Below are 24,618 nucleotides of genomic sequence, written 5' to 3'. Positions count from 1 at the left end.
TTCCCACTCTGAATCCATAGATAGCTCATGCTTAGGGTGTTCTGTACTCCATTTGAATGACTTTCCTCATTATATTCAGTGATATGATTTCTACCTAGTATGACTTCTCTGATGGGAAAGAAGAGCTGACTTTGGTCTGAAGGCTTTACCACACTGATTATACTGATTAGGTTTCTCTCCACTGTGAATTCTCTGATGTACAAGAAGATTGGAGCTCTTTGTGAAAGTCTTTCCACACTGATTACATACATAAGGTTTCTCCCCAGTGTGGATTCTCTGGTGTCCAGCAAGACTGGAGTTGTGTCTAAAAGTCTTTCCACACTGGATACATTCATACGGTTTCTTTCCAGAATGAATTCTCTGATGTCCAGCAAGACTAGAGTTGTGTCTAAAAGTCTTTCCACACTGATTACATTCAAAAGGTTTCTCCCCAGTGTGGATTCTCTCATGAACAGAAAGACTGGAATTCTTTGTGAAAGCCTTTCCACACTGATTACATTCATAAGGTCTCTCTCCAGTGTGGATTCTTTGATGTTCAGCAAGACTATCCCTGTGAATGAAAGTCTTTCCACACTGATTACATTCATAAAGTTTCTCCCTAGTGTGGATTCCCTGATGTTCAGCAAGTTTATCTTTCTTTTGGAAGGTTTTTCTACACTGACAACATTCATAAAGTTTCTCCCTAGTGTGGATTCTCTCATGTATGGCAAGACTGACCCTCTGCATGAAAGTCTTACTACACTGATTACATTCATAAGGTTTCTCCCCACTGTGAATTCTCTGATGTACAGCAAGATTGGAGTTCTTGGTAAAAGTCTTTCCACACTGATTACATTCATAAGGCTTCTCTCCAGTGTGGATTCTCTGATGTTCAGCAAGACTGGAGTTGTGTCTAAAAGTCTTTCCACATTGATTACATTCATAAGGTTTCTCTCCAGTGTGAATTCTCTGATGTCCAACAAGACTGGAGTTGTGTCTAAAAGCCTTTCCACACTCGTTACATTCATAAGGTTTCTCTCTTGTGTGGGTTCTCTTATGTACAGCAAGATGGGCCCTCTGCATGAAAGTCTTTCCACATACTGTACATTCATAAGGTTTCTCCCCAGTGTGGATTCTCTGATGTTCAGCAAGAATGGAGTTCTTTGTAAAAGTCTTGCCACACTGATTACATTCATAAGGTTTCTCCCCAGTGTGGATTCTCTCATGTACAGCAAGATGAGCCCTCTGAATGAAAGTCTTTCCACACTGATTACATTCATAAGGTTTCTCCCCAGTGTGGATTCTCTCATGTACAGCAAGACGGGCCCTCTGAATGAAAGTCTTTCCACATTGATTACATTCATAAGGTTTCTCTCCAGTGTGGATTCTCTGATGGTCAGCAAGATTGGAACTATATTTAAAAGTTTTTCCACATAAATTACACATATAAGGTTTCTCACCAGTGTGGGTCCTCTGATGTACAGTAAGACTGACCCTCCGTGTGAAAGATTTTCCACACTGATTACATTCATAAGGTTTCTCTCCAGTGTGGATTCTCTCATGTATAGCAAGGTGGTTCCTCCAACTGAAAGTCTTCCCACACTGATTGCATTTATAAGGTTTCTCTCCAGTGTGAATTCTCTGATGTTCATCAAGACTGTCCCTCCGAGTGAAAGTCTTTCCACATTGATTACATTCATAAGGTTTCTCTCCAGTGTGGATTCTCTCATGTCCAGCAAGATGGGCTCTCTGAATGAAAGTCTTTCCACATTGATTACATTCATAAGGTTTCTCCCCAGTGTGAATTCTCTGATGCACAGAAAAACTGCCCTTTTTAGTGAAAGTTTTTCCACATTGAATACATTCATAAAGTTTCTTATCACTGAGAATTCTCTTACGTACAGCACAGATTTCTCTCCAAGTATAGTCATCACCATTCATGAAGCTTTGTTTCGAAGTTTCTTCCTTGGAAGGGCTTATATCTGCAGGGGTCTCTTTCATTTCAAGTCTGATATCCCCTTCTAAAAGAAACAAATATTAACTATACATACATTGATACATATAAACACAAATATATCTGTATCCCTTCCCCTCCAACTGACAAAATTGGAACTGATTTATATTGTTTCTTCAGGCAATGAGAAGTCTTCAAACTTAAATGGGCATTTCAAATCATTTCAAAATGTCATTAGCTCACATCTGAAGGATTATTTTATTTACAAAGAGCTTCATACACAATCACCTTGGATCCTCACAACAGGCCTTCCATTTTCATTACATTCTCAACTCAGGTCATGAGTACTGACTGGACTCAAATATCAGCAGATGAGATTAGAACTCGAACCTTGTAATGGGGCATGCTCTATTTACAGGACCAGATAAATTGTCTCCACTTTTAGTCTTGCCCCTTCACTTTCACTTTCATTGACTGCACTTTCTGTCTTTTCTTCATAAACAATCCATTTGGTGCATAAATACTAAACATTCTTAATATTTCATAATTTAGTTTATCTGTAAGCATAATATAATTGCCCTGGTGACAATCATTTTTATTTGTTCTGCTGTAGTACCTGAGATCATATGGTGAATGCAAGCACTATTTTTTGTCTTACATTAAGCATAAGACATTTTGTTCTGATGCATTATATTTTTGGCTGGTCAGTATTTCTTTTTTTTAATTATCTGAAAATGCCTCCACTAAAATAAAAATAAATTCATTTCAATAAACACAACTTTCCATGTCTAAAAATGTCTTATAAGGGGTGGCTAGGTGATGCAGTGGATAAAGCACCAGCCCTGGAGTCAGGAGTACCTGGGTTCAAATCCGGTCTCAGACACTTAATAATTACCTAGCCGTGTGGCCTTGGGCAAGCCACTTAACCCCATTGCCTTGCAAAAACCTAAAAAAAATGTCTTATAAATGACATGAGTCCATCATCCTACCATAAGGAAGTGGACAGCAGGTTTTCCAATTAGTCTTGCAGCAATTCCCATATAGATAATGGTTCACAAAGCCTGAGGAGGTTGTAGACAATGGTACAAGGGATTTGTGCTAAACTTTGTTATTAACAACTGAAGCAGTAAATACTGGCCCAATTTTGTCACAAAGACAGTATTCTTTTGAGACAAAAGCATACACGTTTCATTCAGAAGGGGCATTCTTTCTGCAGTGATTCCAAACTATCACAATCAGGCACATAATGCTTTTGGGAACCGTGCCATGATGACATCATATGCTGCTTCAGACTAAGTGCGACATATTCTTATAACTTGACACCAAATTATTTCCAAACTTCAGACCCTCCTTATTTGAACCTATCTTCCACTTATATGACTTATTTGTCTCCCTGGAAATCTTTCAAAGGAATAATTTGGCAAAAAGATTCGGTCGGGTTTCAGTAAGTGTTTAGTTGGTTTGCTAGCAGCAGAAAAAAATCTCAAGAAATTCTATCTTTACAAAGGTGTTTATAAAAATAAACATTGTTGGGGCAGCTAGGTGGTGCAGTGGATAAAGCACCAGCCCTGGAATCAGGAATACCTGGGTTCAAATCCGATCTCAGACACTTAATAATTACCTAGCTGTGTGGTCTCAGGCAAGCCACTTAACCCCATTTACCTTGCAAAAACCTAAAAAAAAATAAAAATAAAAAAATAAATGTTGTTTAAAAACAACAAAATAATATGTGCATTTGACCCTCTAGTCCATTTAAGCTTTAATATACTACTTGTTATGATTCAATACTAAAATAAATCTTTTATACAGTAAAAACAATTGATTTTATTGATTGGTCAAGGTACTAAAAAATGCATTTTCATCCCTCAGCAAGAGAGCTTGCTCAATTCTTCTTCCATTTTCTTGTCCAGGCATGTTTGATTTAAAAATTGGAATACAGCTGATAGTACAATGAATAGGATGGTGAACCTCAAGTCAGAAAGATTCCAATTCCTATTCTAATAACTTGCTATTACATGATTCTAGTCAAAGATTCTGTTTGCCTCAGCTTCCTTATTTATAAAATGGAGAGAATAATTGCACCTAACTGCTGGGTTCATTATGAGGATCCAATGAGATAATATTAATAAAGTGTATGGCCCATAGATGGTCCTATATAAATGCTAGCTAACTGGGGCTGAGGATGGTATGCCAGGCCTGAAGTCAGAAAGACTCATCTTCCAGAGTTCAATTATGGCCTCAGACACTTGCTGACTGTGTGATCCAGGGCAAGTGACTTAACCTTTCAATTTGCTCATTTGTAAAATGAGCTGGGGAAGGAAATGGCAAACCACTCCAGTATTGTTGACAAAAACACCCTAAATGGAGTCACAAAGAGTGAATAATAACAGACCATTATCAATTTCATTATTATTTTGATTTCTACTCTTTCTTCCCCAATTCTGCTCACCTTCTTAAACCATTATTGTACTTATTCTTTGGATTTCCTTATTTCCCTATTGAACTAAATTTATTTTCAAGCTAAAACATCTCTTTTTGAATAGATCAGGATAAAACTAACTCTTTTTGAGTAGTAAGCATGAGATTCACAATCTGTTGTTGTATAGTAGATTGTGAGCTCAGTAACACAAAAGTCTTCCTTTGGATGCTCAGGGCCAGCATAATGCTTAAGACAGAGAAGTTTAACCCAAGTTTACTGATAGATGGCTTCATTGGTTCTACCTCAGTCACAGCATTCTGTTTTCTTTCCTAGACATCAAATGCATATTCCAACCTCAGTTAATTTTCCTGGCACTCAATTACCTAAGTAATCACCTTTCTGATCCAGATGAAACCTGACCAGACCCAATACTCAAGATCACTGAGCCTTCTGTTAGGGTTCCTGATGTGTTTCCTCCATGGGGCACCTGGGAATCTCTACCTCCCAGCTCCTTAAACTGTGGGGGTGGTCACCTACATGACCCTGAACAATGATTCTCCAAGAATGGAACAGAGATTGAGCCACAGAAATCAAAAATGATTATGCAAAACTTAGCTTAGCATAACTTCAAAGAATGGTAGCAAGCCTTTATTCCTCCTCATGTGCTGCTGAATGAGAGAGAAAAATCATGCAACCAGTTTGCCTGAATCCCCTGTAGATTCAGGTTACATCATCTCAGTTGGGCCCTCTTCTGGCAAGGTAATCCTTTAACATCTCCCTGACTGACTCCTTGGGCAACTCACCCCAGAAACTTTTCCAGATGTTTTCATTCAACCTCCATTCTCCCTTCTGGCCAACATGTACCCCTCTTCCCTCTTCAACAACTTCTCACCTGAGAACTTGTTCTCATATATCATTGAAAAAACTGGGTATTTGTTGAGAATTATCTTTTTCTCCTCATCTCACAGGAATCAGATAACTTCTTTTCCTTCTTGACCTCAGAATCTGAGGAAAAGATCAATCCTTCCTCTTGCTAAGGAAAATCTCTTTGTGTGTGTATGCAAATAATCCCATTCTATCCCATCATCTACATCCTAGTTTCCCTTCCACCATATCCAAAAGAAAACTCATTCTCTTTCCCCCAACCCTCCCTTCTTTCTACTTTCCTTACACCATCTAATTAGCATCCTCCCAATGGTGCAGGCTCAGAAATGAAGAATCTTCACTGCCCAGCCATTCACCCACATTCAGCCTCCCTATGCCCATGATCAATCTGTTCCAAAGTCCTGTGACTCCATCTGTGTGACATTTCTCCCCTACACCCCCTTCTCTGTCAGCATAGTCACTTTCTTTGTTCAGACCCATTCACTTCACTCCTGAGGAAGGAAAGGCCTGTTGGTTGGTCTGGTTGCCTCAAGAATCTCCCCAGTTCCAGTTATTCCATCACCTCATTGCCAAGTTCATCTTCCTAAAGCTCTCACTTGAGCATGTCACCACCTATTCAACAAGCTCCACTGACTCCCCAAAGGATCAGATATAAAATCCCTTCTAGGTTTCTAAACCAACTGTTCTCCAACTCTCTCAGTCTTCTTTCACCCCATTTCCCCTCCACATATACCATAATCCAAGGGTACGGGCCTCCTTTCTGATCTGTGAACAGGATACTCTACCTCTTGACACTGAGACTTTTCCTCCCTACTCCTATAGCCCAGAAAGCTTGTACTGGCTTTCCTGAAGCCCCAGCTTCAGGCATCTTCCACACTAAGCCTTTGCTAGGCCTGTCACTATAGGGCCTTCCTCTCTTGACTAGGTCCATTTTATCCTGTCTATGGTACATAGTTATTGGTATGTGGTCTGCCCCTCTAGACTATGAACTCTGTGAGAGCAGGGGAAGGTCCTTTGCCTCTCTCTATGTCCCCAAGGCTTAGGGCCTGGAATGTAGTAGGCTCTCAATATTTGGTGACTTGAAGAAGGTCTAAGAAAGAGCTTATAGTTCTTAGATAGAACTCATAGATAACCTAATCTCTTTTTTAAAATTTCTGCAAACTTCCTTGCCCCCAAATTCCAAACAATGACTTCTTAGGGGATCATAGATTGATCACTGAAGGGAGCTCAAAGGCCTTGGAGTTAAATCCCTTCATTTTACAGATGAGGAAAATGAGGCTATTCACTGGTTCAGGAACTTGCCCAGGAAATCACTATTTAAAAATCTGAAAAAAAAAAGAAATCCAAGGCAGGTTCTCCTGTCCCCAGATCTAACACATACAAACCACTTATAATCCCAGCTTTCTCACATCTGCCTTCACATCACTCACCTGAACCACAGTTCCTCAACCCTTCTTGCTCCAGCATCCAGGGTACTTCCCTTTGCTCAAGATAAGAGATGACATCTTCTTTGCGAACAGGAAGCCCTGATTAGGAAAAATCAGTTAGGAAGAGCTTGGAGAAAAATCTGTAACTTAGTTCTCTTTAGGAAAAGGGTTATGGATCCAGAGCTGCTCCGTTCCCAGGATCACTTCATTATGTTCCAACACATGTATCTGAACTCCCTATCAGGGATGATAATGGAAGTATGTAGAGGTTAGAATAAATGACATCTGAGGTTTGTTCTACATCTGAGAAACATGGACAATGATTTGATCTTTAACCTGAAGCTACTTAGAACTTCAGTGTATAAGAAAATGAAATTCTTATATGAGTAAGTTCACTCAAGCCTGTATGAGAATGTGTCCTTCCCCTGCTGGAACATGTTCTATGTGATTTGACTGCGTTCTTAGAGTCCCAGGAACTAGTCATTCCTTGGAACATAAACAGTACTGATCTTAATTATGTTGTGTCTTGTGGCCCCATATGACATCTTCCTAACATCATAACATTTACTGACTTCCTATGTTCATGATAAGAACTCTGGGATCCTTTCCAATTGAATTTGGCAACAAACCTTTGTTCTCCCCTAATAAATATCCTGAGACTCCAATCATTCATTATGAAGATGAAGATGAAGAAGAAGGAGAAGCAGAAGAAAGGGAATCCTACCCATGGAGAAGACATTCTGCCTTTGACTCTCCCACTTGGGACTCATGGCTGTCGAACCAGAATTATCCAGCCAAACTGATTAAGAGTTGGTGCTCCCCTGAATTGGTGATGTTTTCTTTATCTTTCTCTTCTACTTTTGTTATAGTATTAATAATCCTTTCTCTTATATATCTATATATTATTTGCTATATAGAATATTATTGTAAGCAATCTATTCCTTGCATTATTAAAATACATTCATTTTCAACTGTGTGAGAGTGTCATTTACAGGAACGAATCTGAACCTCACTAAAATCACAATACATTCAATTGGCATCATGAACAGGATTCGTTGTGTAAATGCCTCTATTTAAGAAAACAGCAGATATCCCCGTCCCTGTTGAAGTACGGGGATGGGAAGACCCTCCCTTTTCTACTTTAGCAAAAGGTCTGGGCTCAAAATACTGGCTGGTGTGAAGATTGGGGAAGCCATGTTAGGGTTGAAAAGCCTCCCCAACTTCCTGAGTGCTTAAGTAAAATTACCATAGAAAAGGGAAAGGAGAGGAATGGTATTTGCAGAAAGCTTTGGATAAGAAAGTGGGAGATAAAGGAAAAGTTTCTACCTTGAATGTGGAGCCTACTGCTCCACCCCCCCCTTCCTCCCCCTCCCTCCTTGTATCCCTCATTAGAACATTTTAAAGGAGAATAGTAGATAAGGAACAAACCCCAGTAAGGGAGATCAGACCGAGGAACTATCGGTCTCTCATAAGATTAATTAATTATAAATTGGAAAAATGTATATACAACGGTTACTAAAGTTTGTTTGCTTCTTTGTTTTGTTTTGAAATTGGGGCAAGACCTCTTTGATGGATGGCAATCCTAGTATATTTAGAAATGGAATGTCTGTTAAAATTACAGGCTTGGGAGGAAAAAGAAATTTAGGTAAAACAAGTTAAAATAATGATGAAGGTAGGTCAATTACCCCAAAAAAGGAGTACTCAGTGATGATTGTACCCTTTCTCCCAGAGTACATATTAGTACATTTTAAGGGGGATAACTCTCAATTTATCTGATGAGAAATTATTCTTGCAAAAGTACAAAGACCATTACAATCTGTAAAATTCTAAGTATACAATGGAATTAAGGACATTGAAAAATCTTGCCCAAGAACTTGTAAATAGAACTATGCCTATTTAGCTGCAAAAGTAAGGTTTTAAATAAATCATTGGATCTGGTCATGAACAGTATGTGTTAAAATAAAAGAAGAAGAAAGGAGGGGTGAATAAAGGCTGTAATATGCTTAAGTAGTATGTTAAGAGAAAATGCAAGTTGTGCAGTCTGAATGCTGGATTTAAGCACCTGTGAAGAGAATAATGAAAGGGGGTGCAAAGAAAATGAAGAGGCATAGAGAAGGTTGGGTTCTTTTTAATTTATGGAAGCTAAAGCATGTAGAATAAAGGTATGAGCAAGTTTGACGTTGTATAAATAAGATACTGGTTTTGGAAGTTTTGAAAATTGATTTTAAAATTAATGTAAAGTAGGAAAGAACATAGAAAGCTATGAATCAACTAATAAGTTATGGAATTTCTTCTGGGATTGGGCAACCCATATTTGTACTAAATTGAGATATGTTTTTAAAAGTGATTGGTGCAATTAAAAAAAATTAATACTAGACTGCTACCTGTGAGAGAGAACTATACTCCTTTTGAACAATTGTTAGCTGCATATTGGGCATTAGTAGAAACTGAACAGCTCCCTTTAAATCATGAAGTTCTGTTAAGGCCCCAAATAACTATTATGAGCTGGATAAATGGAGATTCTGATCTCTCATAAAATAGGACATGCACAGAAGTCCAGTATAATTAAATGGAAATGGTACATACAGAACAGAACTAAGCCAGGAGAATCTGGTGTCTCTCCCCTGCCTGAGAAAGTATCTGAATTAACCTCAGTGCAGTCTCCACTGACCACTCCCCCTCAGAAGGCAGTTTCACCAGTCAAATGGAATCAAGGATATGATGCCTTGAGTCCTGAATAAAAGAAAAACACTTGGTTTACTGGATGGCTCTGCTAGATATTTAGGACAAATTAGGTATTGGAAGGCTGTAACAAATAATATTTTAGAAAGAACAGGAAAGCAGTCAGTGGACAAAACTGATGGCTGTATGTCAAGTATTGAAAAAAGAGAAAGGGAGACAATGTCATATTTTTTACAGACACCTGGGTAATGGCAAATGGCGTAACCACTTAGATGATCACGTGGCATGCAAAAAAATTGAGATTTTTATGGGAAACAAGTTTGGGCTTATGAAAATGTGGAAAGATAAATGTATTTGGGTCCAGTATACTAATGTGTCTGTGTTTCATGTAGATGCCCATGTGAAAGCTAATTTGGTGGAATGTGAGTATAATACTCGAGCCAATGAACTTTCAAAAGTAGAAGGAAAATGCCTGCAAATGATGCCCCTGGAGAATAGGGATGATTTGATGCTAGGAAAATGGATTCACATCACTGCGGGCCATCTTGGCACTCTTGCATCTTACAGGTGGACACTGGCTAGAGGAAATAATATTCTCTTAGATATTTTTAAACAGATAACTCAGGAGTGCCCCCAATACCAGCTCTTCAGTCAGTGCTCCATACCTCGAACTGTAACTGGAGAATTGGCTAGAGGTACTTTGCTTGCCCAAATCTGGCAGTTTGATTATATAGGCCCATTACCTCTAAATCAAGGGTGCCAATATGCTTATATTTGTGTAGACACTTATTCAGGAATACTAATTGCTTGCCCATACAGACAAGCAACTCAAAAGAATACTTGTAGGACTTTAGATATCATCTCCTTATACTATGGAACCCCTATACAAATCCAGAGTGACAATGGAACTCATTTTGAAGGAAAAGGAAATTAATGCTTATTGTGAATATAATAATATTGAATGGATATATCATATCCCTTACTATCCACAGGCGGCAGGCCCCATTGAAAGGATGAATGGCCTGTTAAAAGAAAGATTAAAGAAATTGGGGGATAATAACCTAAACAAATGGAAGGAAAATCTATTTGAAGCTTTGGAGCAATTGAATAATAGACCATTGGCTGATGGAGAAGGTACTCCATTGTCCAGAATGATGACTGCTAACTTACAAATGAGGAAAGTATCTAACACTCCTACCATACAATGGTAGAGATTTCATGATAATGCTAGGGAACCTTGGAGGGCCTCAGTTGGGTCTGCAGGCTATGATTTATATGTAGTACATGCTATGGAAATAAAACCTCAAGGCCAATTATCCTGTAATACTGGCATTGGGGTCAAACTACCTACTGGATATTATGGTCAGCTATTCTCTAGATCCAGCTTGGCCAATAAGGCACAGGTACATGTACTGGGAGGAGTAATAGATAATGATTATAGAGGAGAAATTAAAGTTTGTTTGCATAATTCCCATATGTCTGAAACCTACTCCTGTAAGACCGGAGAGAGGATATGTCAGATGGTTATATTACCATACCTCATTGGACAATGGACAGAAAAAACCCAATCCCCTGATAAGACTACTAGAGGGGATCAAGGATTTGGTAGCTCAGATGAAATGTAATGGGTATCTGAGACGATAATCCCAGGAATCAAAGTATGGATAAAAGGACACCCTACAGACACTCCTAGGCCAGCTGAATTAATAGCCCAAGGGAATAATAATACAGCTATTGTTTGTTATTCAGGAGATGACACTTGGCATCATGTTCCACTAACCCAAATGTTTATTCGCAATTAAGTGCTTTATAGGCTTCTGGTTTTACGCTGCAGTACAGACTTGGACTCCAGGAGCCCAGTTGAGATTCTCCAGGAACAAGATCCAATTAAGTGGTGGTTGTCTATTGTTTCTTCACAACAGGGAAATTACACCTGCCCTGCACTCACCTTTTGTAACATTGCTAATTGAACTATCACTAATGCTACTTTATGAGACTCCTTCCTCCTATATCCTGAAAGGGCCTTCTTCTGTGAACTTAAGTTTTACTATCTCTTCGTTAGTTAACATTTCATGTTGTATTATACTCTTCCCTTTGCATCCCCGGCCTCACGGTGTAACAGATTAATTGAAAGTAGTCCATCAACAATGAAACAAGAACTAATTAAGAATTGTACACAGTGGAATATAGATAACTCTACCTATAATAAATGTTACTACTGAAAATAGATACCAGTATTTAGTCTGCTCTAATGCTTCCACTATAGTTAAATCGAACTACATGGATACAATATATATCATTGTTACCAGAGACTGCATGGATACAATATATATCAGGTAAAGAGACTGCATGGATACAATATATATCATTGTTACCAGAGATTCCACCTAATCAGCATCCTCCTTCAGTAGTACGAGTTCCTAAATCTTGTGTAAATGTATCTATTGCTCAACATAAAATTGTACTTTATTATAATGTGTTCTTCCCACCTTTATTGCCCTGTACTAGATCTAAAAGAGTCTGGTATGATACTCTACTTGGTGGAGCCGGAACAGTTTGGGTATAATAAATTCTATAGATCTTGAGACCTTGGCCATCAGACTGTGCAGTACTGGACAAGATGTATCTCAAGCTTTAACAATTAATGCTAATTGGTTGCCCACAACGATCCTGCCACACCAATGTACTCTAAAATACCAAGGCCAATTCTTATGAGTTTTTAATGATAGCATTCTAGCTAATATACAGATGGATACCCAGATAAGTGCCCTGTTTAAATGGACCAAATGTTCTTTACAAAATATGTACACTTTAATACAAAAGGAAAATGTCCAAAGATTTTACAAGAGGGAGATACTCACATTTGGGACAGTGTACCCCCTAGAATGGTTAAATACTGGAAACAAACCAAACCTGAATGAGCTCAATGTACTTCCCCTTTGGTGTAGTGGGACTGTAGTATCAAGCCTGTATATGGAAAATTATGTGTCAATTTTATGTGGTTCCTTTTGTGTTGCATGATTATTTTGCTTTGCCACATGTATCAAGACAATGTAACTCATACTTTACAGGACTGTACTTTCACTAACCAAGGTATTGTGTGCAGGATGATGACTTGGTAGATGGAGCCCTGCCTTCTCTCACACTACTCTAACCTATGTGACTTAACTGTATATCCTCTTTATAACTTTTCAGTGTTATATGAAGTATCTTCCTAATACATTTGTTTAACCTCTAATAATAGTACTGATTTAGCCTCTGTCTCACAGAAACCCCCTTTTTCTGGATGTCTTGCTAACATCTCTTTCCTACACTGGCATGGTGATGATTTTTACTCTGACCAAGTGGATGAAGTACATATCTCCATTGTTGGGGTGATGATTTTTACTTTTCCCCTGATACAGATGTTTTTAAGAATTTGCTCTGGCAGGGTGACAATTTTTACTTTTCCCCTGATATAGATGTTGTTAAGAATTTGACTTGGGTACCCAAATTGTTACCTTTCCCCTATACTTCTTTATACTAAATATTTTAACAGGTTAGCTATTCCTATATTATTGTTAATGATTTTCTTCCTATTATTATGCATTTGTAATTGTTATAATCAGTTTACTCCCATAGACCCATCCTCATACATTTCTCATGACCTTAAGGCCAAATGTATAAGAAAATGAAATTCTTATATGAGTAAGTTCACTCAAGCCTGTATGAGAACGTGTCCTTCCCCCCTGGAACATGTTCTATGTGATTTGACTGTGTTCTTAGAGTCCCAGGAACTAGTCATTCCTTGGAACATAAACAGTACTGATCTTAATTATGTTGTGTCTTGTGGCCCCATATGACATCTTCCTAACATCATAACATTTACTGACTTCCTACATTCATGATAAGAACTCTGGGATCCTTTCCAATTGAATTTGGCAACAAACCTTTGTTCTCCCCTAATAAATATCCTGAGACTCCAATCATTCATTATGAAGATGAAGATGAAGAAGAAGAAGAAGCAGAAGAAAGGGAATCCTACCAATGGAGAAGACATTCTGCCTTTGACTCTCCCACTTGGGACTCATGGCTGTCGAACCAGAATTATCCAGCCAAACTGATTAAGAGTTGGTGCTCCCCTGAATTGGTGATGTTTTCTTTATCTTTCTCTTCTACTTTTGTTATAGTATTAATAATCCTTTCTCTTATATATCTATATATTATTTGCTATATAGAATATTATTGTAAGCAATCTATTCCTTGCATTATTAAAATACATTCATTTTCAACTGTGTGAGAGTGTCATTTACAGGAACGAATCTGAACCTCACTAAAATCACAATACGTTCAGAAACAACAAAGGAAAAGTTCATGTTCTGATCACACAATGAAAAGCCTTTGACAGGAAAACTGGACAACAGGAGGACTCTGTCTCTTAGATATAGGTGACCAGCATTTTTCTCTTCCTAATAACTGGTAAATGCTACAAATCCTGCACCTTAGGGGATAGAGCCTCAGTGTTATCAGGGGAAGAGTCCTTACCCACAGAGAGCAGGTTCTGAGCATTCTCCAGCATGACCTCTCTGTACAACTCCTTCTGAGGATGGTCCAAGAGGCCCCATTCCTGCTGGGTGAAATTCACAGCCACATCCTTGAATGTCACCAAGTCCTAAATTATCAAAAATATAGGAGGTAGAGCTGAAGGATGCTTTTGGATTCCTCTAGTCTAACCATCATAAATCAACGGGAGGAAACTGAAACACAGAGAAGAGATTTGCACAAAGGTCACATCCTTTATGACTATGACAGTCAACAACTGAAACATTATCATGAATTGCTTAAGGATCATTTGGAAAAAAAAGCTGAGAAATGTCTTCTTATGGAATCCCGGAGAAAGTATGTGTTCTATCTGTGAAATAGGTGGATGTGTGGGGAGAGAAAGGGAGAAGGTGAAACTTCTTACTCATCACATCTGATTTAAGTGATCACTTAAAAGAGACCAAAGTTACAGAAAAGGTCTACTTTGCTTTACAAATGGTTGAAATGAGTTCTTATCTGGATGAAACCATGAAGTGGATTCTCAAGAGATATAATTATGTAGAAACTGGATTGCACTGGGTGATAGGAGAGGGTTCCTAGGCAAATGAAGAAGACTTATCTGCTGTTACATTGTGGCTTCAGGTCATTCTCAGGATATCTCAAAGCCATAACAGCTTATACCTTTGCTTTATGATTTGTCTATGGCACATATACTTTAATTATATCATTGCAAAAAACCCCAACAACAACAGAGTAATGATGATGAAGAAGCAAGGGTTGCTTCATTAATTGAAAAAGCAATATTTAATTACCTTGGATTTTGTATGACCTAATTCATCAGGAAAATGTTGCTAGTTTCTTGGTGAGAAGTAAATGCTCTAAACATACCCAAACAGAATATTGGGAGAACAAGAGTCAAGAGAATGATTTAGGAGACTTACTACAGATGGGCCATCTCCAGAAGAGGTTGGCCAGATCTAAAATACCCTGATACTTGGGAGGGTCATCTCTATTTCCCCACCTACTACATATCCAACATGTGCTGTGTCTTAGAACTTGATAATGTTCCATTTCATTTTTATCCATTTTCATCATAAAGATATGATTCACTTTATCACAGATTCTGATATTTGGGAACCATTCTTGAATCCAAGCATAAAATTACCATTTTATTGTTCATTATTATATTTCTTCATTAAAAATTCTGATTGGAAAATCTGGAAAAACTTGCATGAACTGAAGCAAAGCAAACTAACCAGAACCAGGAGAATACTATAAGAGCAATATTGTATGATAAAGAACAGGGATTGGTCTAGTTATACTCAACAATACAATGAAAAAAAAGACTAATCCAAAGGACTACTGATGAAGCATTCAGAGGAAGAAGTGATATTGTTTGAATGCCCACTACAATATGTTATTTTTCTTTGTGAGAAATAAATTCTCTATTTTTTACTTTATTTCTTTCATTGTTTTTGTTTTATTTGAATTTTCTTTTACAAAATTATTAATAGGGAAATGGTTTACATGACTGTCCTTACATCTCATACTTTTTGAGATTCCCAAGAATTTTGAAATCATATCTTTTCTCTAGCATCCCTTAAGTTATTCTTCTTCCCTGTACAGTATTCATAGTATGGGTTTTCATTAGAGGAAGGCAGTCTATTTATTGGAAGTTAATTGACCTTTAATTGATTCCCTCACTCCTACTCATCTGAAACTTTCCTTCTCCAGTGTCTCCCCCAGTCACCCTGCATTACCATGGGGTGGGGTTATGAACTCCAAATCTCCTTTAAAGGAGAAAGCTCAGTCTTCTCTAACTGACTTCTCCACCAAGCCCCTGGATTGAGACCTTCTCCTCACCCAAATCCCTTTTCCCTTCTTTTATGTGGTGTCTTCTTCTGTAAATTGACAATGACTGGAGGCTAAGGAATAAAAAACCTTGAATTTGTCCTGGCTAGCATCCCTCAAGAAAACAAAAAGGAGAGTAGATTGGGAATGACAATACAAAAAAAGTGAAGGACAAGCTAGAAGAGAAGCAAAAAAAGAACTTTAAAAGAAAATCTGCCTGCCACTGAAATAAAACATACTGAACTCAAGGGTAGGATGTCACAGATAACTTAAGGATTATAGACCTCCCAGAAGAATATAAGTGAATAAAAAGGACACAATCATTAAGGAAATAAAGAGAACTGGTCAGAACTTTTGCACCTAGAAAATGAAATTCTGCCTGAAAGAATTCAGAAATCATCTTCAGAAAAAAAACAAACAAACCCAAGGCTGTAAATTCCAGGAGGGATATGGTTAGATTTTAAGAATTCAATTCAGAAATAAAAAGTCCTGCAAAAAGTCAGAATAATGAAAGACTATCCCTAGCCCATTAGAAAGGAAGAGGAAATGGAAGAATTGTTCAAGAGAGCAGTGGAGCTCAGGATGTAGGCCAGGGCTATCTATCCTGTGAGAAGATTGAATTGATCCTCAATCATTTATTTATTGACCCTTTTTACAATTAACTATTTTTGTCCTTTATCTGCTCAAGTCCCTCATTGTCAAACCTCCCCAAAAATCAAAATGATTCCTGTGCCTCAGCTCTATAACCAAGCATATTGGCCTTAACCCTCTGAAGACTGGAGAATTTCCAAGGAAAGGCACTAGGGGAGGGATGAAGGAGGAGGAGGAGGGAGGCCAGGAAAAAGATCCTTTCTAGAAGAAAGTGGTACTGATATTTTATCTTGAAGGAAAAAGTCAGAGAAATGAGAAAGCAAAGAGAAGAGAGAATATTTCAGGTAGGGGAATGCTAGGGTGAGCAACTGTCAGTGCCCCTGTATTCTATAGTTCAGGCAGGGGAGTCAAACTGAAATTGGAAAGTAGGATGGTGCCATATTGGGAAGGGCTTTGAAAGTCAATCAGGGGAGTTTATAATTGATCTTGGAAAAGACAAGGAATCTTTAGAGCTTCCTGAGGAGGGGAAATCCCAGACAGTCAAAAGGTAAAGAGTTGGAATATGAACCATGCTGGGTGAGGAACAAGACATCTGTAGCTGAAACACATTGGATTTAGACAATGCTCTTTCCATTTAAATTATTTTTAACTGACATAAATTTGTACATTCACATACATGTATGTGGATGTGTGTAAATCTTTGTGTGTTCCAATCCTGGCTTTAAAGAAATGTTTGACCTAGGCTAAGTCATTTCATTTTTGTGGGCCTGAGTTCCCTGCCTAAAAGGTCTAAATCAGGAGGGGATGTTCCCTGCCATGGAACACTGTCCTCTCTGACCTCTGTAATAACAGCCATGATGCTGAAAACAAGGAGCCAAGGAAAAGGAACCTTTATGGGGATAACCGTGCATGTCAGAGGCACAGTAAGTACTGGGAGGGCAGAGCTTAGAATGGAGTTGGTTATATGAAGACTACAGAGAAAAGAGAGAGGCAAGATGATTAGAGGGGCTGTGGATCATAACAGAAGAATGTCAGCAAGACAGAAAGAGAAGATAAATGGGGGTGGCTAGGTGGCACAGTGGATAAAGCACTGGCCTTGGAGTCAGGAGTACCTGGGTTCAAATCCAGTCTCAGACACTTAATAATTACCTAGTTGTGTGGCCTTGGGCAAGCCACTTAACCCCATTTGCCTTGCAAAAAACCTAGAAAAAAAGATGAATGATGAAGAGGAGAGAAACTCTTTGTTGGAAAGGGGCCCCAAAATGGAAGAAATTAAAAATGAAGGAACAGGACTAGTTGAAGAAGAAGAGAGGAAGGGGAATATAATCTGGAACTGAGAGGAAAAGGAGGAGGAAGTAATGTAGAATTTTGGAAGAAACTAAAGTTCAAAACCTTACAGCATCTTCTAAATGGGACAACTCAGGCATATGCATATTTTTTTCGCATCACATGGAACTTCTATGAAAATGAACCACCAAGGCACAGAAACATTATAAACACATTTTTAAAGCAGAAATAATCAATTCATCTTTTCTTTCCATAATGAAATAAGAAGAGACATTAATTTGTAGGACACAAAGAAAAAAACAAAACCCCAAACAATGACAAATTAAATAATGACTATGTCAAAGAGCAAATCCCAGACAAGGCAGCTCTGTAAAAGAAAATAATAATGAAACAACATACTGAAATTTCTGGGATTCTGCTAAAGCAATTTTTATCGTACAATAGGAATACAGAAAAACATCCTATCTCAAAATAAGGTCGAAATGGGTATATGATTTAGACATAAAGAGTGATATTATACCCAATTAGGAGAACAAGAAATAGTTTATCTGTCAGATCTATGGGGAGGGGAGGAGTTTATGACCAAGTAAGGGACAGAGAACATTATAAAATGCAAAATGGATCATTTTGATTACATTCAATTAAATGGATTTTTGCACAAATAAAACTAATGCAACCAAGATTCGAAGGAATGCAGAAAGCCGGGAAATAATTTTGACAGTGTTTCTGATAGTGTTTCATTTCAAAAATATGTATTAAAGCTATCTGTAGTCTTTAGGGAAAAACTCTCCAAGTCATATAGAGAAATGCAAATTAAAACAATCTTGGGGTACCACCTCATAATTATCAGATTGGTTAAAATGAAAAAAGGAAAAATGATCAATGTTGTAAGGGAGGTAGGAAAACTGGGATACTAAAGCACTGAAAGTGGAGTTTGAAATCATCTAACCATTCTGGAGAGCAATTTGGAACTGTGACCAAATGGCTATCAAACTGTGCATACCCTTTGGTATACTATTGCTAGGACTATAAGGAAAAAGACCCATATGTCTAATAATATCTATAGCAGTTCTTTTTGTAGTGGCAAAGAATTAGAAACTGAATCAATTGGGCAATGGCTGAACAAGCCATAGATATGGATATGATGTGGTACCACTGTTCTGTAAGAAATCACAAATGGGAAAAGTTTCAAAAAAAGCCTTGAAAGGCTTGCATGAACTGATGCTGAGTAAAGTGAGCAGAACCAGGAGGTCATTGTACACATTAAGAACAAAACTGTGTGATGATCAGCTCTGATAGATTTAATTCTTCTCAACTGTTTGGTGATGAAGGACAATTCTAAAAGACTTGTGATGTAAAATGCCATTCTCATGCTGAGAAAAAGCTATGGATTCTTAATACATAGCAAAGCATACGATTTTCATTTTTTAAAAATGTGTTTTATGTTTTTTCTGCATTTCACATGTTCTGATTCTTCTTTTAAAACATGACTAATATGTAAAATATGATTAAACATGTATAATCTATATCAGATTACTCACTGTCATGAGTAATGGGGAAAGGAAGGGAGGGTGGTAGAAAGATGTGGAACTCAAAAGCTTACAAAACAATCACTAATGAAAACTATATTTGCAAGTAATTGGAAAAAATAAAATAAAATAACATTTAAAAAGAATGTAACCAGAGAGAAGTTTAAGAAAATGAATATGTACTTTAAAAAATTTGGAAAAATAAATTTAAAATAAGTATAAGAGCTATTAAAAATTAGAAGGGAAAGCCAACAGCCACAGGGTGACCCCAAGGAAGGGGTGAAAACAAGCAACTAAACCTTGAACCCCAGTATAAAACAGAAGACAGACCCTGAACTCCAGCACAAAGAGTAAGGGACAGTGCAGAGACCAATTTTCTCATAAAAACACCAAGTCACAAAAAAGGCATAAAAAATGAGTAATGAAACAAAAAAGAAATTGACTTTAGAAAGTTACTATGGAGGAAAAAGGCAAAAACTTAGAAGAAATCAATAGTGTCAAAATGGCTACATGTGAAACTTTAAAGAAAAATATACTTTGCCTCAGTCCCCAAAAGAATTCCTGGGGGAGTTTCCAAAGCAATTTTAAAAGCAAATTAGGGAAGTAGATGAAAAATCTGGGAGAGGGAAATGGGAATAATTCAAGAGAATCATGAAAAAACAGTCAATTGTATGGGAAAAGTCATTTAAAAAATTGACTGAGGAAAATAACTCCTTAAAAATAGAATTGGCCAAATGCAAAAAGTACAAAAGCACAGTGAAGAAAATAAATCCTTAAAATTTAGAGTTGAGCAAGTGGAAGCTAATTTCTTTATGAGATATCAAAATATGGTAAAACAAAATAAAAAAATCAAAAGGAGGAAATGTGAAATTTCTCACTGGAAAAACAACTGACCTAGAAAATAGACTCACAGATTTCAGATGAAGAAATTAAAGCTCTATATAGTCATATGAAAGAATGCTCCAAATCATTATGATAGAGAAATCCAAATTAAAACAACTAGGAGGTAGGTACCACTTCATGCCTATTGGATTGGCTAAGTTGACCAAAAAAAAAAAGAAAAGAAATGATCAGTATTGGAGAAGATATAGGAAAATTGGGACATTAATGCAATACTGTTGCAGCTGTGAACTGATCCAGCCAATCTGGAACTATGACCAAAGAGCAATAAAACAGATCATATCCTTTGACCTAGCAATACCAATACTAGTCCTATATCTGGAAGAAATCATAAACAAATGGGGAAAATATTTATAGCAACGCTTTTTGTAGTGGCAAAGAATTGGAAATTGAGGGGATGTCCATCAATCTGGGAGATGACTGAACAAATTGTGGTTTATGTATGTGATGGAACACTATTGTCCTATAAAAAAATCAATGGATGAGATTTCAGAAAAGCCTGGAGGACTTGCATGAATTAATGCAGAGTGAAATGGGCAGAACCAGAACCTTAAACACATTAACAACCTTATGAAATGATCAGCCATGATGAATGTACCTCCTCTCAGCTGTTGAGAGACCAAGGACAAGCCTGAGAAACCTATTATGGACAATGCCATCCATATTCAGGGAAAAGAACATGGAATCTGAATGTATACTAAGTTCACTTTTTTAAACTTCTCTTTAAGTTTTTCCTTTTTTTTTTCTCCTTTTTTTTTCTTTTCCCTTAGTTTTAATTCCTCTTTCACAGGATAACTAAGACATAAATATATTAAACACATATGTACATGTATAACTTTTACTGGTCTGCTCAAGGTCATGGGGAGGGGAGAGGGAAGGGAGGATAGTGGAAAAGACATGGAACTCATAAATTTCCAAATGGATGAATGTTGAAAAACTACCATTGCCTGTAGTTGGAAAAATAAAATAAAATTTCCATTAAAAAATAGCTCCAGTTAAGATAATAAAAGAATTACTGAACTATCTGAAATCTATCAGAAATGAATTAAAAAAAACCTGGACAACATTTTTCAAGAAATCATCAAATAAAACTGCCCTATTATATTAGAACCAAAGGGCAAAATAGAAACTGCAAGAATCTATTGATCACCACCTGAAAGACATCTCAAAATGAAAACTCCCAGGGCCATCATGGCCAAATTCCAGGTCTCACAGATCAAGAAGAAAGCATTGCAAAGCACTCAGAAAGAAAATTCAATGATCATAGGGCTAGTTAGGATGACACAGCTTTGACGGCTTCCATTTTAAGGAAGCAGAGAGACTGGACTGTCATATAAGAATCAGTTACTCAGTAAAAGAATATAATCTTTTGGGGGCAAATAGACATTTAAGAAAACAGAGGACTTTCAAGCATCCAAAGCTGAAAAAAAATTGGATCTTAAGTAAAAAACAAACAAAAATAAATTCAAAAATGGGTAAATTATTTGTTTCTATATGATAAGATAATATTTGTAACTCTTACCTTTATTAGTATAAGAGAAAATAAAAGGAGAATATGTAGATAGAGAGGGTGGATATAAAGTGACTTTTATGGGATCGATTACCCTCCCTCCCCTAAAAAAAGAGATGAGAAAGAAAATGGCACTGGAAGAGAAGGGGGGGGGGCAGAGATTAACAGGGCAAATTTTCCCACATGAAAGAGCTATTATAATAGAAGAGATGAGAGAGTAGCAGGCAAAGCTTAAACTTTACTCCCATCAAAATTGCCTCAGAGGAAGGGAGAAGGGATTGATAAAAGGGAGGGTATGTTGGGGAAGGAGGTGATCAGAAGTAAAATACTGGTGAGGAGGAAAAGAATGAGAGGCATAAGAGATGGAAGGATGGAGATCAAAAAGTAAAAACCCATTATCATAAGTATAAATGTGAATGGAATGAACTAAATCCTAAAATGGAAGTTGATACCAGAATGGATTAAATACCAGAATCCTCCAGCAGGTTGTTTACAAGAAACACATTTGAAGCAGAGAAATATGCTGGGTGGGGGGTTCTGGTAGTTGGCAGGTGCAAGGATATGGTTAGGAGGGTGGCTGGACTTTGGATGTGTTAGGCTGAAAACATCTTGTCTTTGGGGAGTTCAACAAGCTCAGAGAAGACAGTGTTGGAGGCCTCACCAGATGCACACAGAGTAAAGGTTAAGGGGCCTGGCAGAAACCATTATGCTTGAGCTGAAGCAAAGACAGCAGAGGTAACAATCATGATCTCAGTAAAAATCCAGCAAGAGCTAGGAACTGGGCCCTGGGCCTGTCAGTGTGAAGGGGTTTCCTGGACCTTCAGCTGCCACAAGGGAGAGCTTGGCCACAAGCATAAAGAGGAGGGGGAGAAGTTTGTGGAGGAGGAGTGGGTGGCGGGCAGGTACAAAGACAGCCTATGGAATGATCCCTATGGAACAGAGGCCAAGGGGTGACTTGGTTGTCCTTTGAGTCAATTGTAAGGAGAAATTTATTTATTAAAAAATAAATGGAAGGGGGAGGCTAGGTGGCACAGTGGATAGAGCACCAGCCCTGGAGTCAGGAGTACCTGAGTTCAAATCCAGACTCAGACACTTAATAATTGCCTAGCTATGTGGCCTTGGGCAAGTCACTTAACCCCACTACCTTGCAAAAACCTAAAAAAATAAAAAAAAATGGAAGAGGACAGCGATGGGGGGGGCTGGAAGTGGTTAGTACTTCAGATGCCAGGGTGCCCCTGACTCAGTTTGAAACACAGAAGCACAGAGCTGGGCAGGCTGGTTCGGCTTCATGCCCATTTTTAGAGAACCGGTCTGTAAGTGAGGTCCTGCCACCTTCAGAGCCTCCTCTAGGCCCAGGAAAAGGGCCTCAATCGCTGCTGTTGGTTAAGCCTAAGTGCGGGCAGAACTCACCTGGGGAGGGGGTCTGTGGCTCCCAGGTGCCATCCCTTCTGGCCCCGGGTCCCGGCTGGGTCCAGTCTTGTCCTCTGCTGGGGGGTGCCAGGAGGAGAGCGACTGTGCCTGTGTCCTCCCGAGCAGGAGGAGGCCTGGGAGGTTTGCAGAGGTTAGGGGGCTCAGGGCAGGGGGGCAGGCAGCAGGGGAGGCCCCCCACTGGTCCTCTGCCCTCATCCCCCTGGTGGGGCCGGGGCAGGTGGGGGGGGCTCCGGGCCTGGCTCGGGAGGGGGCTCCTGGGCCCCCGGTCGAGCTAGGGCTTGGAATCTCTGAGGGAGCCAGGGACGGGGCGCGGCCGGGGGGAGCCCGGGGTGGGGGCGGGGGCCTGACCGACCTTCCGGAAGGCAGAGCCACTCGGGCTCCCCTTCCTGCCCAATCCCAGGCCGGGCCGGGACCACAGGCCCGCCCCAGACCCCGCCCTCCCTCCGCTGTGCCCAATGGGATGAAGACCCCGCCCCCTCCCCGCCCCCAGAGGCCCGTCCAATGCGACGCCGGCTCCGCCCCGGCCCGGGCTCGGCCCCGCCCCCCCGAGCTGCTTGGCTCTCGGCTCCTCCGGGCGGCGCGGCCTGGGCTCTTGGGGGGCCTAGGGCCGGCGGAGTGCGGGAGGCATTTTGTGGCGCCCCAACATCGAGACGTGCGGATACTGAGGAGGGGCAGGGGGCGGGCGCAGGGGGGCTTCAGCCTTCCTTTTCCCTACACTAGTGTTGGCCAAGTCCTGGCCAGGGGCAGTGCCCGGTCCCACGGGGCAGCCTGCCCAGCTTTTCCACCTCAGGGGCACAGAACCAGCTCAAGGGCGGCCCGAGGGTGATGCAGGCGCCACTTGTCAGGCTCAGCGTGATTGGCTGAAAGAGCGGGGCGGAAAGGGTCCAGAATTTGGGGAATAGCTTTGCTTCCTTCACCTGCCCCATCCCATCCCCCCCTCTAAGAAAAGGATCCTACACTCTGGCTGCCAGATTGGATGTCAGACAGGTGTGGAGAAGAGCCAGGCTTGGGGAGGGGCACAGCCTGGGGGCGCTGTAGGGGGTCCTGGGGGGCATGGATGGGGGAAGGGGAGAGGTGACAATGCTGTAGGAAGGTTGGGGGATGGTCTCCTGAGTCCCTTAGCCCTCGGCCTCTCTCACCTTCCCACTGGTCCTTTCTCCCCAGGCAGAGAGAGCTCTGGCAGATCCAGGATGCCGTGGCAGCGGTGGCAGCACTGGGCAGGTGGTGAAGGAGACAGTGGGAAAGTTGGAAGGAGTTTTGGGGCAGGAAAAGAAGAAACAAGGCAGGGAGAGTCGAGGAGGCAGGTGGGCACGTCAAAGACAGTCCAGTGTGGAATGACAGTGTGAAGTGGACCCCTGACTTCTGCTCTGAACCTGTCGTTTACTATGGTGACAAGGGAGATCAAAACAATCAAAAGTCAATATGCCTACATCAAAATTCTCCAAAAAAAAAGGTTAAGAAAAAGAAGTTTCACAAAATACTGAAAAAAAAATAATCGCAAAACCCAGACATGTCACATGGTAAAAAGAGGTACAAAAAGTCAATAAGGAAAAGAATTCTTTAAAAAAAATTGGCAAAATGGGAAAGGAAGGCAATCCGTTCCTTAAAAATTAGAATTGAGCAAATAAAAGCTAATGAGAAACCTGGAAACA

At 39.5% G+C, this 24,618-nt stretch overlaps 1 protein-coding gene across 4 annotated transcripts in view; it reads right to left on the bottom strand.

The window, feature by feature from the left end:
• Positions 1-24,618, bottom strand: part of LOC141490499 (uncharacterized) — a 43,612-nt gene continuing 18,994 nt past the window's right edge. Inside the window, exons 1-4 of one of the 4 annotated variants that reach the window (XM_074190477.1) lie at positions 22,946-23,234; positions 13,871-13,997; positions 6,668-6,763; positions 1-2,000 (exon numbers count right to left, since the gene is read on the bottom strand). In XM_074190477.1, coding sequence (XP_074046578.1) covers positions 91-2,000; positions 6,668-6,763; positions 13,871-13,997; positions 22,946-23,161 — 2,349 coding nt within the window. In that variant the 5' untranslated portion in view covers positions 23,162-23,234 and the 3' untranslated portion in view covers positions 1-90. Of the gene's footprint in view, positions 2,001-3,554; positions 3,607-6,667; positions 8,027-13,870; positions 14,083-22,945; positions 23,235-24,618 lie in introns of those variants that run through there. The other 3 variants (XM_074190479.1, XM_074190480.1, XM_074190481.1) reach the window with 3 other exon arrangements.

This window comes from Macrotis lagotis, chromosome 6 (genome assembly GCF_037893015.1).
Source record: "Macrotis lagotis isolate mMagLag1 chromosome 6, bilby.v1.9.chrom.fasta, whole genome shotgun sequence".
Taxonomy (NCBI): Eukaryota; Metazoa; Chordata; class Mammalia; order Peramelemorphia; family Peramelidae; genus Macrotis; species Macrotis lagotis.
Note: the sequence above shows the minus strand (reverse complement) of the source record. Positions and strands in the feature narration are given on the sequence as shown.